The sequence below is a fragment of the Pleurodeles waltl genome, chromosome 9 (assembly GCF_031143425.1).
Source record: "Pleurodeles waltl isolate 20211129_DDA chromosome 9, aPleWal1.hap1.20221129, whole genome shotgun sequence".
Taxonomy (NCBI): Eukaryota; Metazoa; Chordata; class Amphibia; order Caudata; family Salamandridae; genus Pleurodeles; species Pleurodeles waltl.
This window is the reverse complement of record NC_090448.1, coordinates 792,097,477-792,120,037: the sequence shown is the minus strand read 5'-3', so window position 1 is coordinate 792,120,037 and position 22,561 is coordinate 792,097,477. Positions and strand designations below refer to the sequence as shown.

General features: G+C 45.0%; 1 protein-coding gene across 3 annotated transcripts in view; it reads left to right on the top strand.

Moving 5' to 3' along the window:
- LTBP3 (latent transforming growth factor beta binding protein 3) overlaps positions 1–22,561 on the top strand; it is a 336,564-nt gene that overhangs the window by 204,720 nt on the left and 109,283 nt on the right. For all 3 annotated transcript variants that reach the window (XM_069208015.1, XM_069208017.1, XM_069208016.1), the window contains 4 exons: positions 6,776–6,898; positions 7,477–7,596; positions 8,858–8,986; positions 16,274–16,441. In XM_069208015.1, coding sequence (XP_069064116.1) covers positions 6,776–6,898; positions 7,477–7,596; positions 8,858–8,986; positions 16,274–16,441 — 540 coding nt within the window. The remainder of the gene's footprint in view (positions 1–6,775; positions 6,899–7,476; positions 7,597–8,857; positions 8,987–16,273; positions 16,442–22,561) is intronic.

Sequence of the window (22,561 nt, the reverse complement as noted above, 5' to 3'; positions counted from 1 at the left end):
AAGTGCAGGGTAGCCATAAGAGTATATGGTCTGGGAGTCTGTCAAACACGAACTCCACAGCACCATAATGGCTACACTGAAAACTGGGAAGTTTGGTATCAAACTTCTCAGCACAATAAATGCACACTGATGCCAGTGTACATTTTATTGCAAAATACACCCCAGAGGGCACCTTAGAGGTGCCCCCTGAAACTTAACCGACTGTCTGTGTAGGCTGACTAGTTCCAGCAGCCTGCCACACCAGAGACATGTTGCTGGCCCCATGGGGAGAGTGCCTTTGTCACTCTGAGGCCAGTAACAAAGCCTGCACTGGGTGGAGATGCTAACACCTCCCCCAGGCAGGAGCTGTGACACCTGGCGGTGAGCCTCAAAGGCTCACCCCTTTGTCACAGCCCAGCAGGGCACTCCAGCTTAGTGGAGTTGCCCGCCCCCTCCGGCCACGGCCCCCACTTTTGGCGGCAAGGCTGGAGGGAACAAAGAAAGCAACAAGGAGGAGTCACTGGCCAGTCAGGACAGCCCCTAAGGTGTCCTGAGCTGAAGTGACTCTAACTTTTAGAAATCCTCCATCTTGCAGATGGAGGATTCCCCCAATAGGGTTAGGATTGTGACCCCCCTCCCCTTGGGAGGAGGCACAAAGAGGGTGTACCCACCCTCAGGGCTAGTAGCCATTGGCTACTAACCCCCCAGACCTAAACACGCCCTTAAATTTAGTATTTAAGGGCTACCCTGAACCCTAGAAAATTAGATTCCTGCAACTACAAGAAGAAGGACTGCCTAGCTGAAAAACCCCTGCAGAGGAAGACCAGAAGACGACAACTGCCTTGGCTCCAGAAACTCACCGGCCTGTCTCCTGCCTTCCAAAGATCCTGCTCCAGCGACGCCTTCCAAAGGGACCAGCGACCTCGACATCCTCTGAGGACTGCCCCTGCTTCGAAAAGACAAGAAAGTCCCGAGGACAGCGGACCTGCTCCAAGAAAGGCTGCAACTTTGTTTCCAGCAGCCTTGAAAGAACCCTGCAAGCTCCCCGCAAGAAGCGTGAGACTTGCAACACTGCACCCGGCGACCCCGACTCGGCTGGTGGAGATCCAACACCTCAGGAGGGACCCCAGGACTACTCTGATACTGTGAGTACAAAAACCTGTCCCCCCTGAGCCCCCACAGCGCCGCCTCCAGAGGGAATCCCGAGGCTTCCCCTGACCGCGACTCTCTGAAACCTAAGTCCCGACGCCTGGAAAAGACCCTGCACCCGCAGCCCCCAGGACCTGAAGGACTGAACTTTCACTGGAGAAGTGACCCCCAGGAGTCCCTCTCCCTTGCCCAGGTGGAGGTTTCCCCGAGGAAGCCCCCCCTTGCCTGCCTGCAGCGCTGAAGAGATCCGTTGATCTCTCATAGACTAACATTGCGAGCCCGACGCTTGTTTCTACACTGCACCCGGCCGCCCCCGCGCTGCTGAGGGTGAAATTTCTGTGTGGGCTTGTGTCCCCCCCGGTGCCCTACAAAACCCCCCTGGTCTGCCCTCCGAAGACGCGGGTACTTACCTGCAAGCAGACCGGAACCGGGGCACCCCCTTCTCTCCATTCTAGCCTATGCGTTTTGGGCACCACTTTGAACTCTGCACCTGACCGGCCCTGAGCTGCTGGTGTGGTGACTTTGGGGTTGCTCTGAACCCCCAACGGTGGGCTACCTTGGACCAAGAACTGAACCCTGTAAGTGTCTTACTTACCTGGTAAAACTAACAAAAACTTACCTCCCCCAGGAACTGTGAAAATTGCACTAAGTGTCCACTTTTGAAATAGCTATTTGTCAATAACTTGAAAAGTATACATGCAATTGAAATGATTCAAAGTTCCTAATGTACTTACCTGCAATACCTTTCAAACAAGATATTACATGTTAAATTTGAACCTGTGGTTCTTAAAATAAACTAAGGAAAGATATTTTTCTATAACAAAATCTATTGGCTGGATTTGTCTCTGAGTGTGTGTACCTCATTTATTGTCTATGTGTATGTACAACAAATGCTTAACACTACTCCTTGGATAAGCCTACTGCTCGACCACACTACCACAAAATAGAGCATTAGTATTATCTATTTTTACCACTATTTTACCTCTAAGGGGAACCCTTGGACTCTGTGCATGCTATTCCTTACTTTGAAATAGCACATACAGAGCCAACTTCCTACAAGTACAATCTGGATAACGGCGAGACAGAGCATCAGCCAGAATGTTTTGGGATCCAGGAATATAAGTGATGTAAAAATCATACTGACTGAAGAAAAAGGCCCAACGAGCCTGGCGACTATTCTGGCATACAAGATTTCGTAAACATTGTAGGTTACGGTGGTCTGTTCTCACCTCAAAAGGCTCCTTGGAACCCATCAGAAACTGTCTCCATTCTAGGCAGGCTGTTTTCAGAGCCAATAATTCCCTTTCAAGTACTGAGTAATGTTGTTCTGCGGTAGAGAGTATATGAGACAAATAGAAAACAGGATGTTCAAGACCATCATCCCCTTGTTGTTGGAGTAAGACAGCTCCGATGGCTCTTTCGGAAGCATCGGTGACGACAATAACTTGTTTGTTGGTATCTGGATGTCTTAAGATGGGGGCTTGAGTGAAAGCCCTCTTTAAATCTTGAAAAGCTGTTTCAGCCGCCTTAGTCCAGACAAACCCTTTCGTTAAATTTTCCTTCTTTAAAGTGTGAGTTATGTGACTGGTCTGTTTCACAAAGTCTAAGATGAACTGCCGATAAAAGTTTGCTAATCCTAGAAAACATTGTGTTTCTTTAATAGAGGAAGGAGAAGGCCAATCTAGAATAGCTTGTACTTTTTCTTGATCCATAGCTATGCCGGTGGGACTTAAATGATAACCCAGATATTTGACTTCCGTTTTGTCGAACTCACACTTTTCTGGTTTGCAAAATAGTTGATGTGCCCGGAGTCTTTGAAGGACTTGTTTCACATGGGAAGAATGGAGTTCGGGATTTCTAGAATAAATAAGAATATCATCTAAGTAAATTACAACTGTCTGGTTCAGAAGGTCAGAAAACACTGAGTCCATAAATCTCTGGAAGATTGCGGGGGCATTAGTGAGACCAAAAGGCATAACCTTGTATTCAAAGTGACCAAATGGGGTCCTGAAAGCTATCTTCCACTCGTCTCCTTCTTTAATGCGTAAAAGGTGGTAGGCTCCTCGTAGATCTAGTTTGGTAAAACGTTGAGCCCCTCTGACTGCTTCTAGAATATCCCTGATGAGAGGCAAAGGATAACGATCTTTAATAGTTATCTTATTCAGGCCTCGAAAATCCAGGCAAGGACGAAGATCCTTTGTCTTCTTGGGTACAAAAAAGAGAGGAGCCCCGGCCGGAGAAGACGATGGAACAATAAGACCACTCTGTACATTTTCTTCCAGATACTCTTTTAGAACTTCCTTTTCAGGTTCCGTGAGGGAATACATCCTCCCAAAAGGAACGATTGTGCCGGGTTCCAAGGGAATAGCACAATCGTAGTCTCGATGTGGAGGTAACACAGGTTTGGATGGTTTTTGGAACACATCTTGAAACTCCAAATAGTGTTCAGGGACTCCTTGGACAGTATTAATGGAATAACCGGTAGTACCTTCAGTAAATATGGATCTTTTCGGTGACCAATACTTGTCGGAAGCAAAACAGTTCTCATGACAAAATTGTGAAGACAAGGAAACAGTCCGGGTTACCCAATTCACATACGGATTATGGGCCTGATTCTAACTTTGGAGGACGGTGTTAAACCGTCCCAAAAGTGGCGGATATACCGCCTACCGTATTACGAGTCCATTATATCCTATGGAACTCGTAATACGGTAGGTGGTATATCCGCCACTTTTGGGACGGTTTAACACCGTCCTCCAAAGTTAGAATCAGGCCCTATGTCTGATGAACCACGGAATTCCAAGAATGATGGTATGGTTGGGGGATGTTATGAGATCAAAGGAGATGTGTTCTTGATGGTTCCCGATCTGTAAACTTAACATCAGGGTTGTAGTATCAACTGGACCAGAGGATATCAAGGATCCATCCACTGTGTGCACTTGTTCAGGAATTTCTTTAGGTTGTGTAGGAACTTGTTGAGTAGCGGCCCACGTCTTATCCATGTAAATACCACTAGCACCACAATCTAGTAATGCCATAGTCTTTTCTTGACGGCCGTCAGGAAGTTGTAACATGACAGGTAATATGAACAAGGATGTCGTATTGTCATTAAAGGAGCTGATGAAAGGTATAGCCGATGAACCCGTCCCCTCCCTTCTTACAGAGGACGGGAAGTGGCGTTTCCCGATGGCCTGGGCGGACGTACAGGACAGGTACGAAGCATGTGACCAGCAGAACCACAGTACAGGCACAACCCTTTCTTACGTCTGTCTTCTCGCTCGCTAGCGGAGAGCGGGCCTCGAGTAGTATCCACTTGCATGGGTTCCCCTTCGATGTCTCTAGCAGGAGGGCGAGGTTCCTCAGAACGATGCAGATAAGCTCGTGAAGTTCTTGGCTGGGAAGACCCTCTACTCCTTCTCTTCTCCGATCTCCGTTCCTGAAGACGGTACTCGATGGAAAGTGCTTGATCCATCAGGCCACGAAGATCTTCCACTCTGGTGGAATGTACTAATTCATCTTTTATTTCTTCTTTGAGTCCTCTACGAAACAAAGTCACCAGAGTACGTTCCACCCAGGTGGTCTCTGCCGCTAGCTGACGAAAACGTGTTATATATTGAAGGACATCTTGTGAGCCTTGTTGGATGTCGCATAAGGCTTCTTCCGCAGAGGCCTCCAATCCTGGACGACTAAACATTTGTTTGAAGCGGTTCACGGAGGTGGAATAGTCCGACAATACCGGGTCGTTGGATGATACCATCGGGGTTGCCCAGGCCAAGGCAGGACCGGATAAAGCACTGATAAGATAACCCACCTTTGTCCTGTCATGGGAGAATTGGGTAGGTCGGAAGGCGAAGTACACCGTTAATGCATCAAGGAACTCACGTAGTTTGGTTGGTTCACCGGAGAAACGAGGGGTTGAAGCGGAGATAGTCGGAACATCACTACTGCGAAAAGCCAAAGCCTGTCGTAAAGCAGCATTTTCATTGCGTAGTTGTTGCAATTCCTGAGCTTGTTGCTGAATCGTTGTCAGAAGAGATTGATCAGGATCTGAAGCCGCCGCCACTGTGTCATCCATGGTGTTTGAGGACGTCGGAATGGTTTGGCGCTGCAATCTGTCACGACTCACGTGCTGCTTGCGCCTGGAATTTGCAGATCTAGTGGCGTGGGTCTTCAGTGTTCGGCTTTGGCCCAAAAAGGGGCGACTCTTTCTGGTAGCCACGGTGCTGTAGGCAATGGAGACGCCAAGAACAGACCGTGCACTTCAGAAAATAGCGCCAGAGGGAAAAAAAACCTTTAAAAAAGTGGAAAAAACCTCCAAACAGAAAGATTCCTGAAAACAAGGACAAAAGAACAGGAATCAAAAAGAACAAAATTCAGGTAACACAGAAATGACGAAATCCAGAACCGAAAGGCAAGGAAATCAGGAGCGAAGACACTATCCGAACAGAAAGTGTTGCAGCGCAAAGACAAGAAGAAAACACATCCCTTAAATACCAAAAAACAGGAAGTGACCCACAGGAAGTAAAAGGACACCATCTTAGACAGGGAAAATTACATAGAACAGAATAGAGTAGGAACCATAGAGAATAGGGAACAAGGAATGCTGGGAAGAAAAAGGTAACCTGGGAAGGGGGAAAAGACATAAAGGAAGGTACAACAAAAGGACCCAAGAAAGAAGAAAAGAAAAAAGAAGGAGCAAGAACAGGTAAGAGGGGTCAGGAGTCCCCAAAAATGCGGTGAGGAAAAGCAGAGTGAGGCCCCATGCCAATTCTGGGGCCTCGTAATGTGCAGGAAAGGCTGGGGGCGCGCTGCGTTTTGGAAACGCGCTGCGCGGCCCGAGCCGAACGCCCGGCTTGCGCCGAACACTCGGCTCGCGCCGCACCACGCGGCGCGACAGCTCCAGTGGCACTAGCGGTTCATAAATATACCCCTCTGTTTCAGTGAAATTATTTGTCCATACCTTTAATGTAAAGGGTCTGAGCTGTGGTCTTCTAAATAGTAGTTGTGGCAGCTCTGACAGCTACTGACTCCAGTGCAGGGATGGTACCGAGCCAAGGGTGTTGGCCAAAATAATCTCACAGTAGAATTAATATGATTGGAAAAGATAGACAGTTGTTCTTTTCAACATGGATGTCGTAATAGTAACAGTCCTGTTAGTTAATGAAACTACAAGTGAATTTATGGTCATACCACTAATATCTAGATGAATATGTTACAGGACCCAGTCAGATTTTTTTCCCGGTTTGTGTCTTATGATATTTCTTTTGTTTCAGTTGAATTTAAGGTAAACATATTTTGCAGAAATGATTGGAAATTACAATTCTGCTTTTACATTATGGGTCATCTAAGAAACAGTGAAATGTGTAAGTGCGCAGGGTGTGTAGAAGCAGGAAAGGTTAGATTCATTTGAAGGGGCTGTAATCTTCATATCATTTCTTATTTGGTTACGTTTTTGACCAGCTAATTGTGAGTGATTATGAATAAAACTAAGCGTGAGCATATGATGATACATATTAAGGCAAATTCTAAAATTCAATAAGACTTTAGGGATGGCGACTTAAATAAAACACAAAGGACACAAGAATGCAGGAGTTGGGTGGGATGTATTTGAGAGTTAGTTACATAAAGTAGATTTGTCTCCTTTCAGATATCAACGAATGTGATGACACAAGTGTGTGCATACACGGGATATGTATGAACCGCCCTGGCAACTTCCAGTGCCACTGTAATACTGGTTATCAACCTACTAGGGACGGCCACCGCTGTGAAGGTGAGTCACATGGAAAACAGTGATACTATATTTGTGGGGTCCAGGTTCCAGATTCTAACAATCCATCACCAGGATCCATTCTTTACAGTGTAGAAGGGCATTTCATGTTTTTCTGCATTCTGTCAAAAATACGTAACTTTTAATGTTGATGTGCATTTACATTGTCTCCATAAAAGTAGTAAATATGTACTTCTGTATGTAAGGTTACCTTGCAGGTGGATACCATTGATCTTCATATTTTGACATAAAAACCTGATTTTCTGCTACCGAATAATATGGCTTGAACTATATCATATTCAATTTCTGTTGGTTGTAGACGCACTGGGGTGTACCCAGCATGACTTTTCTTCTCTAAGATTGCTGAATGCAAATGTCACTCCAAGAGGCACAGAAATCTGCTTCTAGATCTTCAGCGGTTGGGGGTGGGACTGAAAGTCTCTAACAAAGTCATTAAAACCTTGTCCAGTTTTTCTTCTACCTTCAAAGTCCAATTTACATCTACCCAAAAGGGGAAGGAGCAAAGTGACATACTCTAAGTATGTAATAGCTCTGAATTTCTCACTGTACTTTGTTTTCAGATATTAACGAGTGTGACTTCCCATCTGCCTGTGTTGGAGGCGATTGTATTAACACAGCTGGAACATACCAATGTCGTTGCCAAGAGGGATATCAGCTTGTGTTAGGCCATAGATGTCAAGGTAATAACATGCATTTTCATATCTGCAGCTACTGAGAAACTTCATAAACCTGTATGTGCAAAAAGAAGTCATCCATCTATGAGCAGGTAAAGATTAGTGAAGCATGTATGGCGAGGATCTGAGCATCTGCCACATGTGGAACAAGTGCACAGGCAGTTACTGAGCAGTTACAAAAACAATTACAGAGGATATGCTAATTATGGATGAAACCCATATGAGACATCAATAGAATTGTAAACTGTAGCAACCCATGTGTTGCAACCTCACTAATAGGGGCAAGAACTGTTCTTAGAGCCATGTACTGCAGGTGCTTGAGCTCTTGAGCACCTCTTTTCAGGAAAAGACAAGAATAGTTTTTGCCCAATAGCAGATCTAATTCCATAACAGATGTCTACTGTGGTTCTTTAGACTATGACCAGTCTACATCCTGTTGTCACTTACTGCTACACTCTTGAAATCCATCACTTCTGCCACATGTGCAAGTAAGCAGCAGTGATCCAGCTCTGGCCTCTTCTTAACTGATTTTCATTATCATAGCATGGTGTTGTCAAAAAATCATAATACATTCCAAGTGTGAATTATTGTTTCTATGTCAACTAATTAGTTGCATTGACAGAATATGTATTGGACTGTCTCCATCTCTACTTAAAAAACGTTCCACAAATTGTTGATCAAAAAAGCCTCTGGGTGTGGTTCTAAAAACAAATAAATTGAGGACATCACCTGGTGTGGCATTTTAAGGGAGGATTAAGGGAACTGCAATTGTATTTTCTTTGAGATATGTAATGCATTGTATAAAATCATTTAGACTCTAATGATCCTACTGAAAATGTTATTTTTATTATTTGGGTCAAGAAACAAGGAATTATTGTTTCCATGTGAAAAATACATAAAGGGACGCTACTCATAAAGATATAAAAGTAAAAAGTAATTAGAAATTGCAGTAGAATAAGTGTAAAATAAAGTATACTCAAAGTCTTACTTTTCATTCCTACTTGTTGCACACGGAGGTATTCAAATTGCAGTTTCACACTTTGGTATAATTGTTAATCTGAAACAGTCAAAATATCTTCCGAACCAGAGGCAGTGTACAAAGGCATTCCTAAAAATTAACAAGTACCATTGCTATTTACTGCCAGAGATACGTTTTCTTCCCATACCTTTCTGTAGAACAAGAGCCCCAGGGCATGCCTCCCCTCAAACCCATTCTTTGCTAATATTTTGTATTAATTACTTTATACTTGTCTCTCATTACTCTTAGATGTCAATGAGTGCGACCTAGACTCCAGCCTCTGTTCCCCACACGGTGTCTGTGAGAACATTGATGGTTCGTTTGTTTGCGTCTGTGATGAAGGCTTCGCACCAACGGATGACAGACATGGCTGCGAGGGTAAGGAAGTGCTGTGAAGTTAAGAAGAGTACATCTATATTTACCTTTACATACTTACTTACATAATATTTTAGAAGTCGATATTCTAGGTACAATAAGTTTGGAGCACAATATTTTGGTACTCAATGTTCTTTTATACAATCCAAAGACTAGTCTGCACAAAAAAAGGCTAGGTCACGTCACCAATCTTAAGACAACAGGCAATCTCAAACTTAGCAACTACCCACTCCAGAGATGTCTTTGACTCTTGGGTTCATCAGTGAAGTGGAGCTTGAATCTCTAGATCTGTATTTCCCAGACTGTGAGTCACAACCCACTGGTGGCTCGTCAGACGATTTCTGGTGGGTCATGGAAGAGCAATAAATAAATATGCTGTTACGTTTTGTATTTATCTTGTCACCTTTGCTGTGCTTCAGAGGCAGAGGTCAATTGTCAGGCTATATCTTCTGATAAGTTGCTACTTATTCTTTTAATATGGGTTGGTGTTTACATATCTATCTCTAACTACAAAGTGAAAGGAGTTTTTAAAGTGAACTATGTGACAATCTTGCTGACGTACATGGAGCATGACAGGAAAGGCTGTAGGATGTCATTTGTTTGTAACACACAACAAAATGTAAACACCTGTAAATTAACTGTACACATACTGCAGAATATATCAGCAGTTAAGAAACCAAAAATGAGGCACATTTTGTTTTCTAATTCCGAAGTGTGATGGAAACAAACCCTTGCAAGTATTATCAAGCAATACTCTAGGAGACCCTTCCAGTATATTTTGCTGATGTTTTTCTTTACTTTAAAGCCATTTCAGCAGAGAATGTGCTTACTATATATGATCATACACAATCATTCTATTTGTGTTTTTCTTTCACACATAATTTGAGAAGTATGGATGCGGCCTTAAGGCCAGAGCTGCCAACTTTGGATCTGGGGAACCAGTTTCAAGTCCTGGCTTTGGCTGTGGTCCAATTACTTAGGACCTGGCCTATTATTTGCGGCTAGCCCATCGTTCCACCAGGGGGACAGAGTAAATTACTCCGTCCCCATGGAGGAGAGACCGTCCACCAAATTTACAAGTAACTGCCAAGAAGGCAGTCATTTATAATGCATTGGCAGGAACCACCATCACAGTGGTTCCTGTCAATGCATTTTGCTGTTTGGTGCAGGACTGCATCAGCATGATGCAGCCATGCACCAAACAGTTTTCATTTTTTATTTGAGAAAATAAAATCTCAAGACAGGTTTTTCTTTTTGAAAATAAAAAATGTAATTGTCCCTCACTGTGAGAGTCATGTTCCATGGCAGGGGGGCATTATTAGCATTTTTCTGTTCCCCACTGTAGCATTGCCCCCCCCCCCACAGACACACTTTTTATCTGATATCTGATGCTAACTTGATGAGAGTGTGCTGGGATCCTGCTAACCAGGCCCCAGCACCAGTGTTTTCCTTAAACTGTACCATTGTTTCCACAATTGGCACACAGCCAAGTCCCCTGTAAAAGGTACAAGTGGTACCAAGGGCTCTGTGACCAGGGAGGGTCGCCAAGGGCTGCAGCATGTATTGTGCCACCCTAAGGGAACCCTCAGCAAACACATGCACACACACATTACAGATTGTGTGTGCTGGTGGAGACAAAAAGGTAAAGTCAACATGGCATCCCTCTCAGGGTGCATTCCCACAAACCACTGCCTGTGGCGGTTCTTACAGCTCTAAGGCAGGGAGCATTATACAACAGGCGAGGGCATAGCTGCATGAGCAATATGCCCCTACAGCGTCTAGGTCCATTCTTAGACATTAAAAGTGCAGTGTGGCCATACTGAATACATGGGCTTAGAGTTTGTCATTACGAACTCCACAGCGCCGTGATGGCTTTACTGAAGACTAGGCAGTTTTGTATCAAACTTCTCAGCACAATAAACCCTCATTGATGTCAGCCAGTGTTGGATTTAGTGTAAAATGTACACATAGGACATCTTAGAGATGCTCCCTGTATTTTACTCAACCCATTAGTGCAGGGCTGGCCAGTCTGTGCCAGCCTGCCACTAATAGACAAGTTTCTGTTCCCATGGAGTGACAGCCTTTGTGGTTTCTGGGAATCAGAAACAAAGCCTGCTCTGAGTGGAGGTGCTTCACACCTCCCCCTGCAGGAACTGTAACACTTGGCGGTGAGCCTCAGAGGCTCAGGTCTCCTGTTACAGTGCTCCAGGGCACTCCAGCTAGTGGAGATGCCCGCTGCCAGACCAGGCCCCACTTTTAGTGGCAGGTCCGTGGGAAAATTAGGTAAAACAAGGAGGAGTGACTACTCAAGCTAGGACCACCCTTAAGGTGTCCAGAGCTGAAGTGACCCCTTCCTTGCAAAATCCTCCATCTTGTTTTGGAGTAGAGGGACCATTAGAAATAGGAATGTGCCCCCCCCACACCAAAGGGAAGGGGCATAAGAAGGGAGTAGCAGCCCACAGGGACAGTAACCATTGGCTATGGCCCTCTGACTCCTGTAACACCCCTAAATCTGGTTTGAAGGGGCACCCCTGAACCTTACTCACTGGATTCCTGGCGACCTCAAGAAGAAAGAAGAAAGACTGCCAAGCCGACCCCAGCAGTGAAGACTCCAGACGACAACTAACTTTGTCCCAGCCCTGCCAGCCTGTCTGCAGCTTCAAAGACCCCTGCTCCAAGAAGGCGACACATCCTGCATGACCAGCAACATCTCTGCCTGTCCAGCAGAGGACCAAGAACTCATGAGGACAGTGGCCCTGTCCAGATTAAAAACCTCCAAAAAGGACTCCAGAACTGCCCCGGATTCGCAAGCCCTGTCTACTCTGCACCCGATGCCCACGGCCCAAGTCCAGGTGGCCCACAGGTCCAGAGAAGGTCCCCAGGCAATTCCAACCTCGAGTCCACCCTGGGTTGACCCCTCCTGACCAACACAACGACGCCTGCAGCGTGAATCCGGAGAACCGCCCTGACAGCGACCCGATTCAACGAAGATTCCAGATGGCCAAGGAGGCCCCTGCACCTGCAGCTCCTGGACTTGGGGAATCTGACCAACCATCCAGCAACATCCAGCGGGTGCTTCTCCTGCCTGTCCAGCCTTTGGTTTCCCGGAACCAACCTCCTGGACCCAGCCTGCATTATCTTTTGTGACCCCCGGGGTCTCCTCATTGAAAAGCATTGGCTGCCCATCTCTGTGTTTGCACCCTGCACCGAGCCGCCCTACCTAAGTCCTGGAACCATGGGTACTAACATGCAGTCTGCCTTCAACCAAGCACCCCCAATCCTCATAGGATTCCATTGTAAACCTGACACCAACTTTGACCTCTGCACCCAGCTGGCCCCCTGTTGCTGGTGGTGCACTTTTGGGGTCAGCCTAAACTTTGACCTGTGGACATCCTAACTCCCGAAGACTGGAATCGTAAGTCATGTACTTACTTGTTAACTGTGCTAACACTTCCCCCTTCCAGGACTCTATTGACTCTTATTAAAAATTGCAGTGTGTCAACTTTTGAAGTAGAAAAGTGTTACTTATCTGCAAAACCCAAACAAAGTACGTTTGATACATATGCCTGATACCTATTGACAACTGTACTTACCTGCAACCTACCTGGTTCTAATAATAAAGTAATAAAATATATTTTTGATATATATAACAATTGGCCTGGAGTTAGTCACTGAGTGTTTGCCTCATTTCTTGACTCTGTGTGTACAACAAATATTTTGCACTACCCTCTGATAAGCCTAACCGCTTGATGACACTACCACAAAAGAAAGCATTCGTATTATCTACTTTGGTCTCTGTTAAGCCACTGGGGAACCCCTAGACTTTGTACACACTATACCTCATTTTGGTATAGTATATAATGAGCCAGCTTCCTACATTGGTGGATCAGTTGTGGGGTCTATGACTGCATTTGCTGGACTACGAAGTTAATATCTGATCCCACAATTAAGTTAAAATTTGCCTTTAGATTCAAGTGATTTTTGAATTGGCAGTTTTTCTAAATATATATTTTTTTTTAAGTCCTGCTAGGGCCTTGGTTAAGTCCCTTTTAGCAGTTCTTAAAAATGTAAAAAAGTTATTATAGTTAGGGGTAAGTAACTATAAGTAGTTTTAGTTCATAAAAAGAAATCCTCAACTTTAGTAACAAATTGAGCAGCTCAGAGGACATGGTGGTGGAACTCATCCTCACTCTTAGCTCCATCTTGGGATGACAGAGCTAAGGAATCTCTGCCGTCTCAGAAAAATCTAATCTGGTTCCAACTCTACCAAGATTAAGGTCCAGGAGCTCTTGGCAGAGTATCCAAAGGAAGACATCCCCTCAGATGGGGAAAACATTATCGGGTTCATGAGGATTAACTCTCCCCTCCTCAGCTAACTAGGGAAGACACGGCCCAAATGCCCCTGACTCCAAGGATAGTACTGACAGGATCTGAGTCTCCCACAGGGGAGTCCAGTTCCTCTGGGAACACTGAGGGCAGCCTCAGAGAAGAGGACCTCCTTTTAGCAAGGGCGGCCAAAAGATTAGCTCTGGAGAGATAGCTCCGGTCTATAGAAAGGGAGGGATCAGAAATGGGCTTAGCATCCATTAATGGTGGCAGCAACTTAGTAACTGGGGACAGAGAGCACTCTGACACCCCTAAAATCTCCAAAGGGATAGCCCCCAAGTATGAGGAAGGTGATGGCATCACCAAGTGGTTTTCAGCCTTTGAGAGGGCTTATAGAACCAGAAGATTGAATAAGTCTCACTGGGGAGATCTCTTTTGGGAACTGTTCACTGGCAAGTGTAGGGATAGACTCCTCACACTCACTGGTACAGATACTGAACCCTATGAACACATGAAGGTAACCCTGATTGAGGGCTTTGGATTCACCACTAAGAAGTATAGAATTAGGTTTGAGAGACTCACAAAACCTCAAGCCAGTCCTAGGATGATTTTGTATACTAGTCAGTGAAAGCACTGGATGGTTAGGTAACTGGAAATGAAGTGCATGACTATGATGTGCTTTATAACCTGTTTATGAAAGAACACCTTTGAAGTAACTGCTTCAACGACAAGTTGCATCAATATCTGGTAGCCCTAGGTCCAATTTCTCCCCAAGAATTGGGAAAGAAGGCAGACCATTGGTTCAAGAATAGGGTGACCAAGATTTCCACTGGGGGTGACCAAAAGAAAGGGTTACAAAACCTACCCATGAGAAAGTAGGTGACACTCCCAGGAATAAAGAAAAATAATCCCCTGTAAGCCTCCAAAAACCTGTCCAGGTGGCCCCCAAGACACCTCACAAAACCAAAGTGGGTACCAGGGTAAGACCCCTCTCTCCGCCCGGGTTTACATGGCGGTTGCACTGCCATGTAAATGCTGGCGGTGACGGGGTACATGTGTCCCCTCTGGAGCCCCTGCATTGGCCATGCACTTGGCATGGGAAGTGCGTGGCCCCCCCGGGCCAGACCCATCGCACAAATCACTGTCTGCTTTACGATATTATGAGCCGGCGTCAATGTTGTTGTGCGTTTCCCGCTGAGCCAGCTGAAAACTCAGAATAAGGCCAGCGGGAAGGAGACCGCACAGGCGGTCTCCTGAACGCTGGAGTTTGGCGGCTGCCTTTTCCGCCCGCCAAACTCGTAATGATTCCCTGACTGTGTGGCTCATTTCTTGACTGTGTAAGTATAACAAATGCTTTGCACCACCCTCTAATAAGTCTAACTGCTTGACCAGACCACCAAAAAAGAGAGCATTAGTATTATCTACTTTAGCCTCTGGGAAACCCCTGGACTCTGTAAACACCGTACCTCAATTTGGTATATTATATACAGAGCCAGCTTCCTACTTACTGCCAGGGTTTGCCTGGCAGTGATGGACAGTAAAACAAATGGCTATATGTCCACCCATCCTGATTGGGTGGGTGAACATATAGCCATTTCTCCAACACCCCTTACTCTATGGGGCCATCGGAGTAATTTGGCTATGGCAGTGATGCAGTAGTCCTATGGTCCACCTGCATTTACATTGGGCAGGCAGACAGTTATACTGCTGTAAGGATACTCCTTTGCGACGGAGCATCCTTACCGCCAACATATAAATCAAGCCCTTAATTTCCTGTGCTTAAAATAAAATTAATATGGCCTTACGTAATGTAATCTGGTGCTCAGGTATAATGCTCCACCCTACTTTGTAAAGTATTCGAGCTTCAGTGCAGTTCACCGTCTGCCACTTTTATAGGTAGATCAATATCTTTGCAACAGTCTAATAAAGCCATATCAAAGGGCATGGTCCTAGCCGTGACGTTGAAAATTGCTATGAGAGGGACGCAAAAAGTTATAAGATTATTTTATATTGGTAATTCACAGCATTTTGAAAGCTTGTCTGCTGATTTATTAGAAAATTGCCTCCAGCTCATGTCTGTTAAAGCTACAAGGGTTGTGAAAGTTTGTTGTTCTGGAAATTGGAACTTGTTCCTTATAGGTTTTGGAAGCACAGAACTAGATATAATTGGCAAGTTTTTCATGTTGGGCCATACCCACCAAAAGAAGTGTAACCCTGTTAAAAATCAATTAAATTTTTTGAACCATTACCTCTAAACCAGTGAGACTACAACAGCTCTGCATTTTTATAGCCCTGGACCAGCGCTTCCATAAGGTGAGGTAAGGCAGCAGCCTTGGGAAACCACTTTGTGTTGACATCAAATTACTGGAGAAAAGCCTGAGCATTGTCTTTTTTTCATTTACAGAAAACACTCCAGAATGCAAAAATGCATTTTGCAGGAGAGTTAAAAATTCTTACACCATATCTGTTTGTCCTTTGTCAGTGGCATCATTCGAGAGACTAACCATATGTGTGTTTATATGTGTGTACATACACATGGCCTCTATGTATTAATCCATATGTGCACGTTTTAGTGAATAAAGAAAATCTCCACTGCTGTCATCCTTATGTGATCTGCCATATATTTGAAACAATGTTTAATAATATCTCAGTACTTCATACAAGGTCTGTATATATAGTACAAACTCGAAGAATCTTCCCAGCCAAGAAGCTAAGAAACCTTGCAAGATTTCTAACTTTTCTGTCAGTTGCTCTATAGCCCATTCTTACTAAGGTCTGCATGTACAAGGCTATTAGATTTTGGTCTGAACAATATGTAGCCTCAAACAAGTTGTCACTGAGTATACATTTACACATTAATTTCCCCAGTGACAATTGTCCTTTTTTAAAAAAATCTGCTTTGCACCCAATAATGCTTCCTGTGTTTGAAATTCACTTGCATCTCCTTTTCTTATTTCTTTCCAGAAGTTGAGCCACCTGGGGACAAAAAGGAGTGCTACCTAAATTTTGATGACACTGTCTTCTGTGACAGTGTTCTGGCAACCAACATCACTCGGCAAGAGTGCTGCTGCTCGATCGGTGCTGGCTGGGGTGACCACTGTGAGATCTATCCCTGCCCTGTGTCCAACTCAGGTAAGAGACATTGCCTGGCCAGTTGTGTGTTAGGAGTGGTTTTGAAACATTCAAAACTAATCACAAAAAAAATCTGATTGGAGGTTTCCAAAAGCTTTATTCTCTTAAGATAAAATTGAGAGGTGCTTTTTAACATTAACTACATGGAGCAGATATGTCCCACTAAATGTTTGAAACGTGGTTGTAATCACAGACAGGAAAACAGTCTGATGAGGTGACGGTAAGTTCGCAAAGCTAGTGGTTGTACGGTAGAGAGTTGTCCTCCAGACTGGTTCTAATGATCAAGTATTCAATAAAGTGTTAAACTACAAGGGCATACAGGGGGTCCCAGAGGCTTATGCAGAATGCTATTGTGGCCTCAGTGCTCGCTCTTCCCTGACTAAGGAAATTGAATTACCACTTATAACAGATAACCCTGAAGGATCGGGCAGACCTGGAAATGCCCATAACTGAAGAAGACGTCACAGACGCAGCAGCTCAAATGCTGGTATGGAAAACCCAGAACCAAACGGATTCCCTGAAGAATACTAGGGGCATTTTAAATGACTTTTGATTTCACCTTATAAATATGTCCCTTGTATCTATGCAGAAGGGCTGTCTTCTCAATGACTCCAGAATCAGGTGGGTAACCAGGCTTCTGTTCCTCGTACCATCCTATATCCTTTCTAAATGGTGAAGTCAACATTTTTGCCAAGATATTGCCAGTTAGACTGTCCAAGGTGCTGACCTCCATTATACATCCTGATCAAGAGGACTTCTTGCCAAATAGAGGTACACAACCCTCTATCAGGAGGCCGCATGTTGGGATTTCGAACTTTCAAGCTTGAAGGACAGATCGCATTGATGCTTCTGGACTTCGAGAAGCATTTCAGTTTGGTAAACTGCAACTTTTCTTCAAGTCTTGTATAAGAAGAACTTTTGCCCAAAGTTGCTTTCTTACATAGCAATTGTATACACTTATCCACAAGCCACAGCTGGTGTGAATGAGACCCTTCCTGTCCCCTTTCACTTTTAGAAGGGGCCCCTTGTCAGGACTCCCGCTCTCATCTTTTCTGTTCACGTTAGCAATAGAACCCCTCCCGGGCTGCATCTGGTGTGACACACAGGTTCCAGGCTTTAAGTGGGCAAACAGCTCGGAAGATAGAATATCTCTTTACACAGACCGCCTCCTCTTTTTGCAGTCACCACACACCACTTATCCCATATTTACACATATCCTAGATATGTGTGGAGAATCAAACATTTCCTAGCAAACATGAAAGAAAGGTTCAGCTCTATTAAGGACACATTGGTGATGATTATGCTCACAACTCTTTACTTTCCCTTGTCAGCCATGTACAGATGTAACTTCTTTTTAGCTTTAACAAATACACTCATAGGCTCATTCCAACCTTGGTGGTCTTTGACGGCTAGGGCCGCAGTGGCCGTATGGACCGCCACAGACTGGGCTGTCGGACCGCCCCATTCTGACCGTGGCAGAGCCGCCACAGTTCGACTGTCGACACCACCAGGCTGCAGCCAGCCTGCAGCCTCCAGATTACGGATTTCCATCCGCCAGCCTTTCCGAAAGGCTGGCGGAATGGGAGTGTCGGGGGGCCCCTGCACTGTCCATGCACTTGGCATTGGCAGGGGCCCCCATGCACAGCCCCATCGCGCAGTTCACTGCCCGAGTTACAGGCAGTAAAATGCGTGACGAGTGCTGTCGCACCTGATGCACCACAATGTTGCTGCCGGCTCAATTATGAGCCGGCGTCAATGTTGTGGTGAGTGTTCGCTGGGTCACCGGGTGGAAAAGCTGTTTTCGTCTGCTGTTCCATCGGAACACTCCAAATATGGCGGGTAAAAGACCTCCCGTACTGGCGGTCTTTTGCCTGCAGAGGCTTCGCCGGTCCTGCGAAAGGACTGCCGAAATCTAAATGACCCCCTAAGTTCCAAATTAATGCTCAACTCACCAAAAGACACCAGACTAACACTCATGCTCAACCACCCACCCTGCACATACATCACCCCGCACCTCAAAGAGTTCCACTGGTTCCCATCCACAGACAAGCTCTCTTCATACTCCTTATGAACACATACAAAACCTTACACAACATTGGCCCCAGGTGCCCCAACAACCACATAAACTTCCACAACCTCTGCTCAGCCATAATACTGCTCATGCACATGCCCCACATACTCAGAATCTGATCCGGTGATCGTGCCTGGAATGACCAGGCCCTACACATCAGTGCCACTTCCTCAGTTCTTGAATTGCTCTAGAAACTAAAAACCTGGCTTGTCACCTAGCCCTAGCCCTGGCTTGGCTCTTACAGCTCCTGCTTCGGCACAACGAAATCCTCTTGGTGAGTTGTGTGCTATACAATTACACATAACATAACTTAAGGCCTTCAACTCATCACAGGCAGTAGAATGTAAGTCCCATGAGCTTTGCATCACTTCATGTCACCAAAGACTTCTCCCATCATTCCACAGCACCAAATAAGAGGCATCACTTTGTTCCTATCTTCCAACCTTTCTACTTCTGGTCACGTGAGAAGTCCCTGGGGTGTCACTTGGCACCATAGTCCAAATTATAACTTAAACAAAACATGACACATGTACCTTATGAACAGTACTTCACGGAGGGAATTCTGTCAGTAACAAAGCCAGGCAGGATAATCCTCACCTAGATGTCCTTAATAGAACTCCATTTTTACTAGGACATTTTTCATTCTATGGCAGGACCGGAGGTGAGTATTGTGCTCGGTAAAAGCTTGCTCACCGCAAAAGAAGGCATTCCCTCTAACGGCTTAAAATATAGTTCTTTGAAGGTAGGCTTGGCAGACTGACCTGCTGCTCTCATAATATAATCCCATCTAACTTCCAAGGTGAAGACTTTAGATGCTTCAACACCAATTCTTTAATGAGCTCCTAAAATGAAGTGTCATTGCCCAAATCTGAAAAAGCCCAACACATCCACCTGTTGATAGTAGGCAAGGAAACTGCTGAGAGGTGAGGCACATCAGCAAAGCTAGCTTTGCTGAAATCTCCTTCCTAGAGGAGAATTTGTTGTCAGACCAGGACAGAATAAATGAAAGAGCATCATCACATTCCAAAGCACTGAGTATTTAGAACTCATAGGATTAGTGGGCCAAATGACTCTCAAGAGATTAGAAACTGGAGGATGTTTCCTAGCTCGCACTCTCTCAATGGCAACAAGTCTGGCTGAAATGGCACGACTAAAGGCATTGATGGACCTGTAGAACAAACCAAAAAGAGCCAAGTCAGTCACGAAAAGTATTAGGAAATACATTAAATTGACAAGGCCAGGTGCCACCACATTTAGACACAGTCCCCTCACAACAACCAAAATATTTTCTCCAAGCGGACTTGTATCTCTTCTTGATGCTGGCTGACCCAGCTCTGCTGATGAGTCTCAGAGCTGGCTCCGAAATGCCCAGGACCGACCATTGTCCCCCGAAATTCTCCATGCACTGAGCAGAAGTAGGCCCTCCAAAATTAGTTGGCTGACTTTAACTGGCTCTTAGGGATTCCAGGAATAGGGGAGAAGGACTAAGAAATCCCAAGAGAGTTCAGGTAGAACCTGAAACCATACATGAGCTCTCAAAAGAGGTGTTACACCACATTCGCCCCTGCCACATTCGCCTTTGGGATTCTAGTTTCATGATAGTGGCGAAGGGTGAATGCATAATTGCATTGCCTCCATGTCCCGGAGAAAGGCATCCACTCCCAGATCTCCCAGGTTTAGACGCCAGGTGTTGCAGTTGTATATCTGGTGACTGAGATGTAATGCAAAAAGTTCTATCTTGCAGGGCTCCATTGGTTTATCAGGATCTGAAAGACTACTGGATCCCACATCCAGTTGCTGGGATCCTCATGGTGCCTGGAGTTCCAGTCTAAAATTACATTCAAATACCCAGAAGATGTTCGGTCAGCTCTGAAATGTATTTGTCCATGCACAGGTGCCAAAAATTATTGGCTAGTTCTGCCAGCATCTTGGATCTGGTATCTCCTAGGCGGCTGTTGTGCCTGACCACTTACCTCCAAAGGAGGACACAAGATGACACCCTTTCTTTCGTAAGACACCTCTTTGTGACAAAGCTGGCAAGGAGCTCCAAGAAATTGATATGTAGCTTGGGCTGTTCTGCTGACCAACGAATTCCCCAGCATGTGCCCCATCAAAGGTGACTGCTCTGATTCTATAACGAGGTCTGGAGCTTCCCAGAAGTAGCTCTGCCATGTGGTGTGGAGTCAGGAAATGAAAAAAACGACAGGATTCTGTTTGGAAAATAATATGACCATTTATGAATCACGGCCAGGAGAGCAGCTCAGCTCACGACTGATACCCCACTTCACTTCGTCATCACGAACAACATCTTTTATAGTCTCAAAATACCTTGAATGCGTCTTATCACTTGTCATGCATATTAATTTAAGTGCTTACTTGGTACATTGTTATCTCCACTTACTTTAGCACAAAGCAATATTTCTCCTTGGGAAAGCATCTAATTACGCATATACAGGAAAGCGAAGATTACACATCTGTCATGGATACATTTGCTAATAATCACGGTGCTTTTGATCTCACGTTCTGAAGCCTATCAGTATGTTCTTCCTCAGCTAGCTCCACGCTTGGAAACATTTATGTCTATCCTCCCTTGCACAGCTGCTGCCCTTCAAGCATCAAAGCTTATTGTGTTCCCTTTCCAAAATCACCATGATGTAGACTTCCCTTGTGAACGTGAATCAGAATCTACACCCTCCCTGTGAGTGTGTTATCAAGTAATGGCTCGAGCTTTCATGTTGTGACCTTCTACTTCCAGCTGCATTACGAATAAATGTTTCTGCACACCCCTGTCCTTGCACCCCCAGCATCCTGTCTATCCTTGGCTCTCTATTTGAGCATTTTAGGCCGGTACGCTTTTCTAACCATGTACGATTCTGCACATTTTCCTCCTAATTCATGCATTAGCAAAAGTGGGCCTTCTCCTTTTTTCATATTTTCAATAACACATGCCAGGCCTCCATGTAATCTAGCCACAACTAGATTTCTGTCCTAGCTTCCAATACATCTATTCGAAGTAGCCAAGCCCTTATAAAAATGAAGGGCATTTTGTCTCTGAAATTCCCGATACTGCAAGGGTCCTGGGAAAAGACATGAATCAACTACTACAGGAAGCCCACTACATTCACTAGGTTGCACAGTAAGTTCTTGTCCAGTGAGTTGGTTGTACTCAGCTTCTTTTGGATACTGACCTCTTTCTTTCTTGGAAGATAGGGAGGTACTTAAACTGAATTGATCAAGAACCGCAAGAAGGCCATGGATTTGTTTGTATCAGATCATATTTCTCCCAGTTGATAATGAAGCCAGAATTTGGCAGTAAGCACATTATTAAATTCAGCTGGCTCAACAGCTGATCCCAAGATTGGTCAAAGAGAAGAAGGTTATCCATATAAGTTATCAGTTTGAAACCTGTGGACGTGAAAAGTTCTGCCAATAGACCTGATGTGCATTTGGAGCACTAAGGTGCAGAAGACAGTCCAAACCGAAGCACAGTGAACTCTACAACCGGACTGTGCCAGATTTACTGGAGAAATCAACAGTGAGGTGTGAAAATGGTCACCTTCAGTGTCTTTCATAACAGCTTTACCCTCCAATTGTTTTGTAGTAGGATACCTTGAAGTAAGTGACTGCCCCCATCTTAAAGTGTCTGAAAACCAACCATACATTGAACTTGCTTAGGTTACCCACCGGGTGATACCCCTTTTTACTTTTTTTCAACTAGGAAAAGATTTCTTAAGAATCCCTGTAAGTGTAGGCCTAACCGGTAAATGACCCCTTTGGATTCCAGCTCTGCTACATCCACTCTGGAACCCTGCATTGGCCTTGGGAGAACATGGGTGGACGAGGATGCTGCATTTGCTTTGGTGAACCATAATTTCTATGTGAAACCCAGATTGGTTTGTAATACCCGTGTGTCTGATTTATTACCCTTCCAGGCTGCCAGAAACCTTGCTAATCTTCCCACCAATATTAGAAGGGAATAAGGGTTAAGACTCACCTGAGGGTCCACCTATTGTATTGGCAGCTCCTATGGAACTGCAACAGAGGCCTCA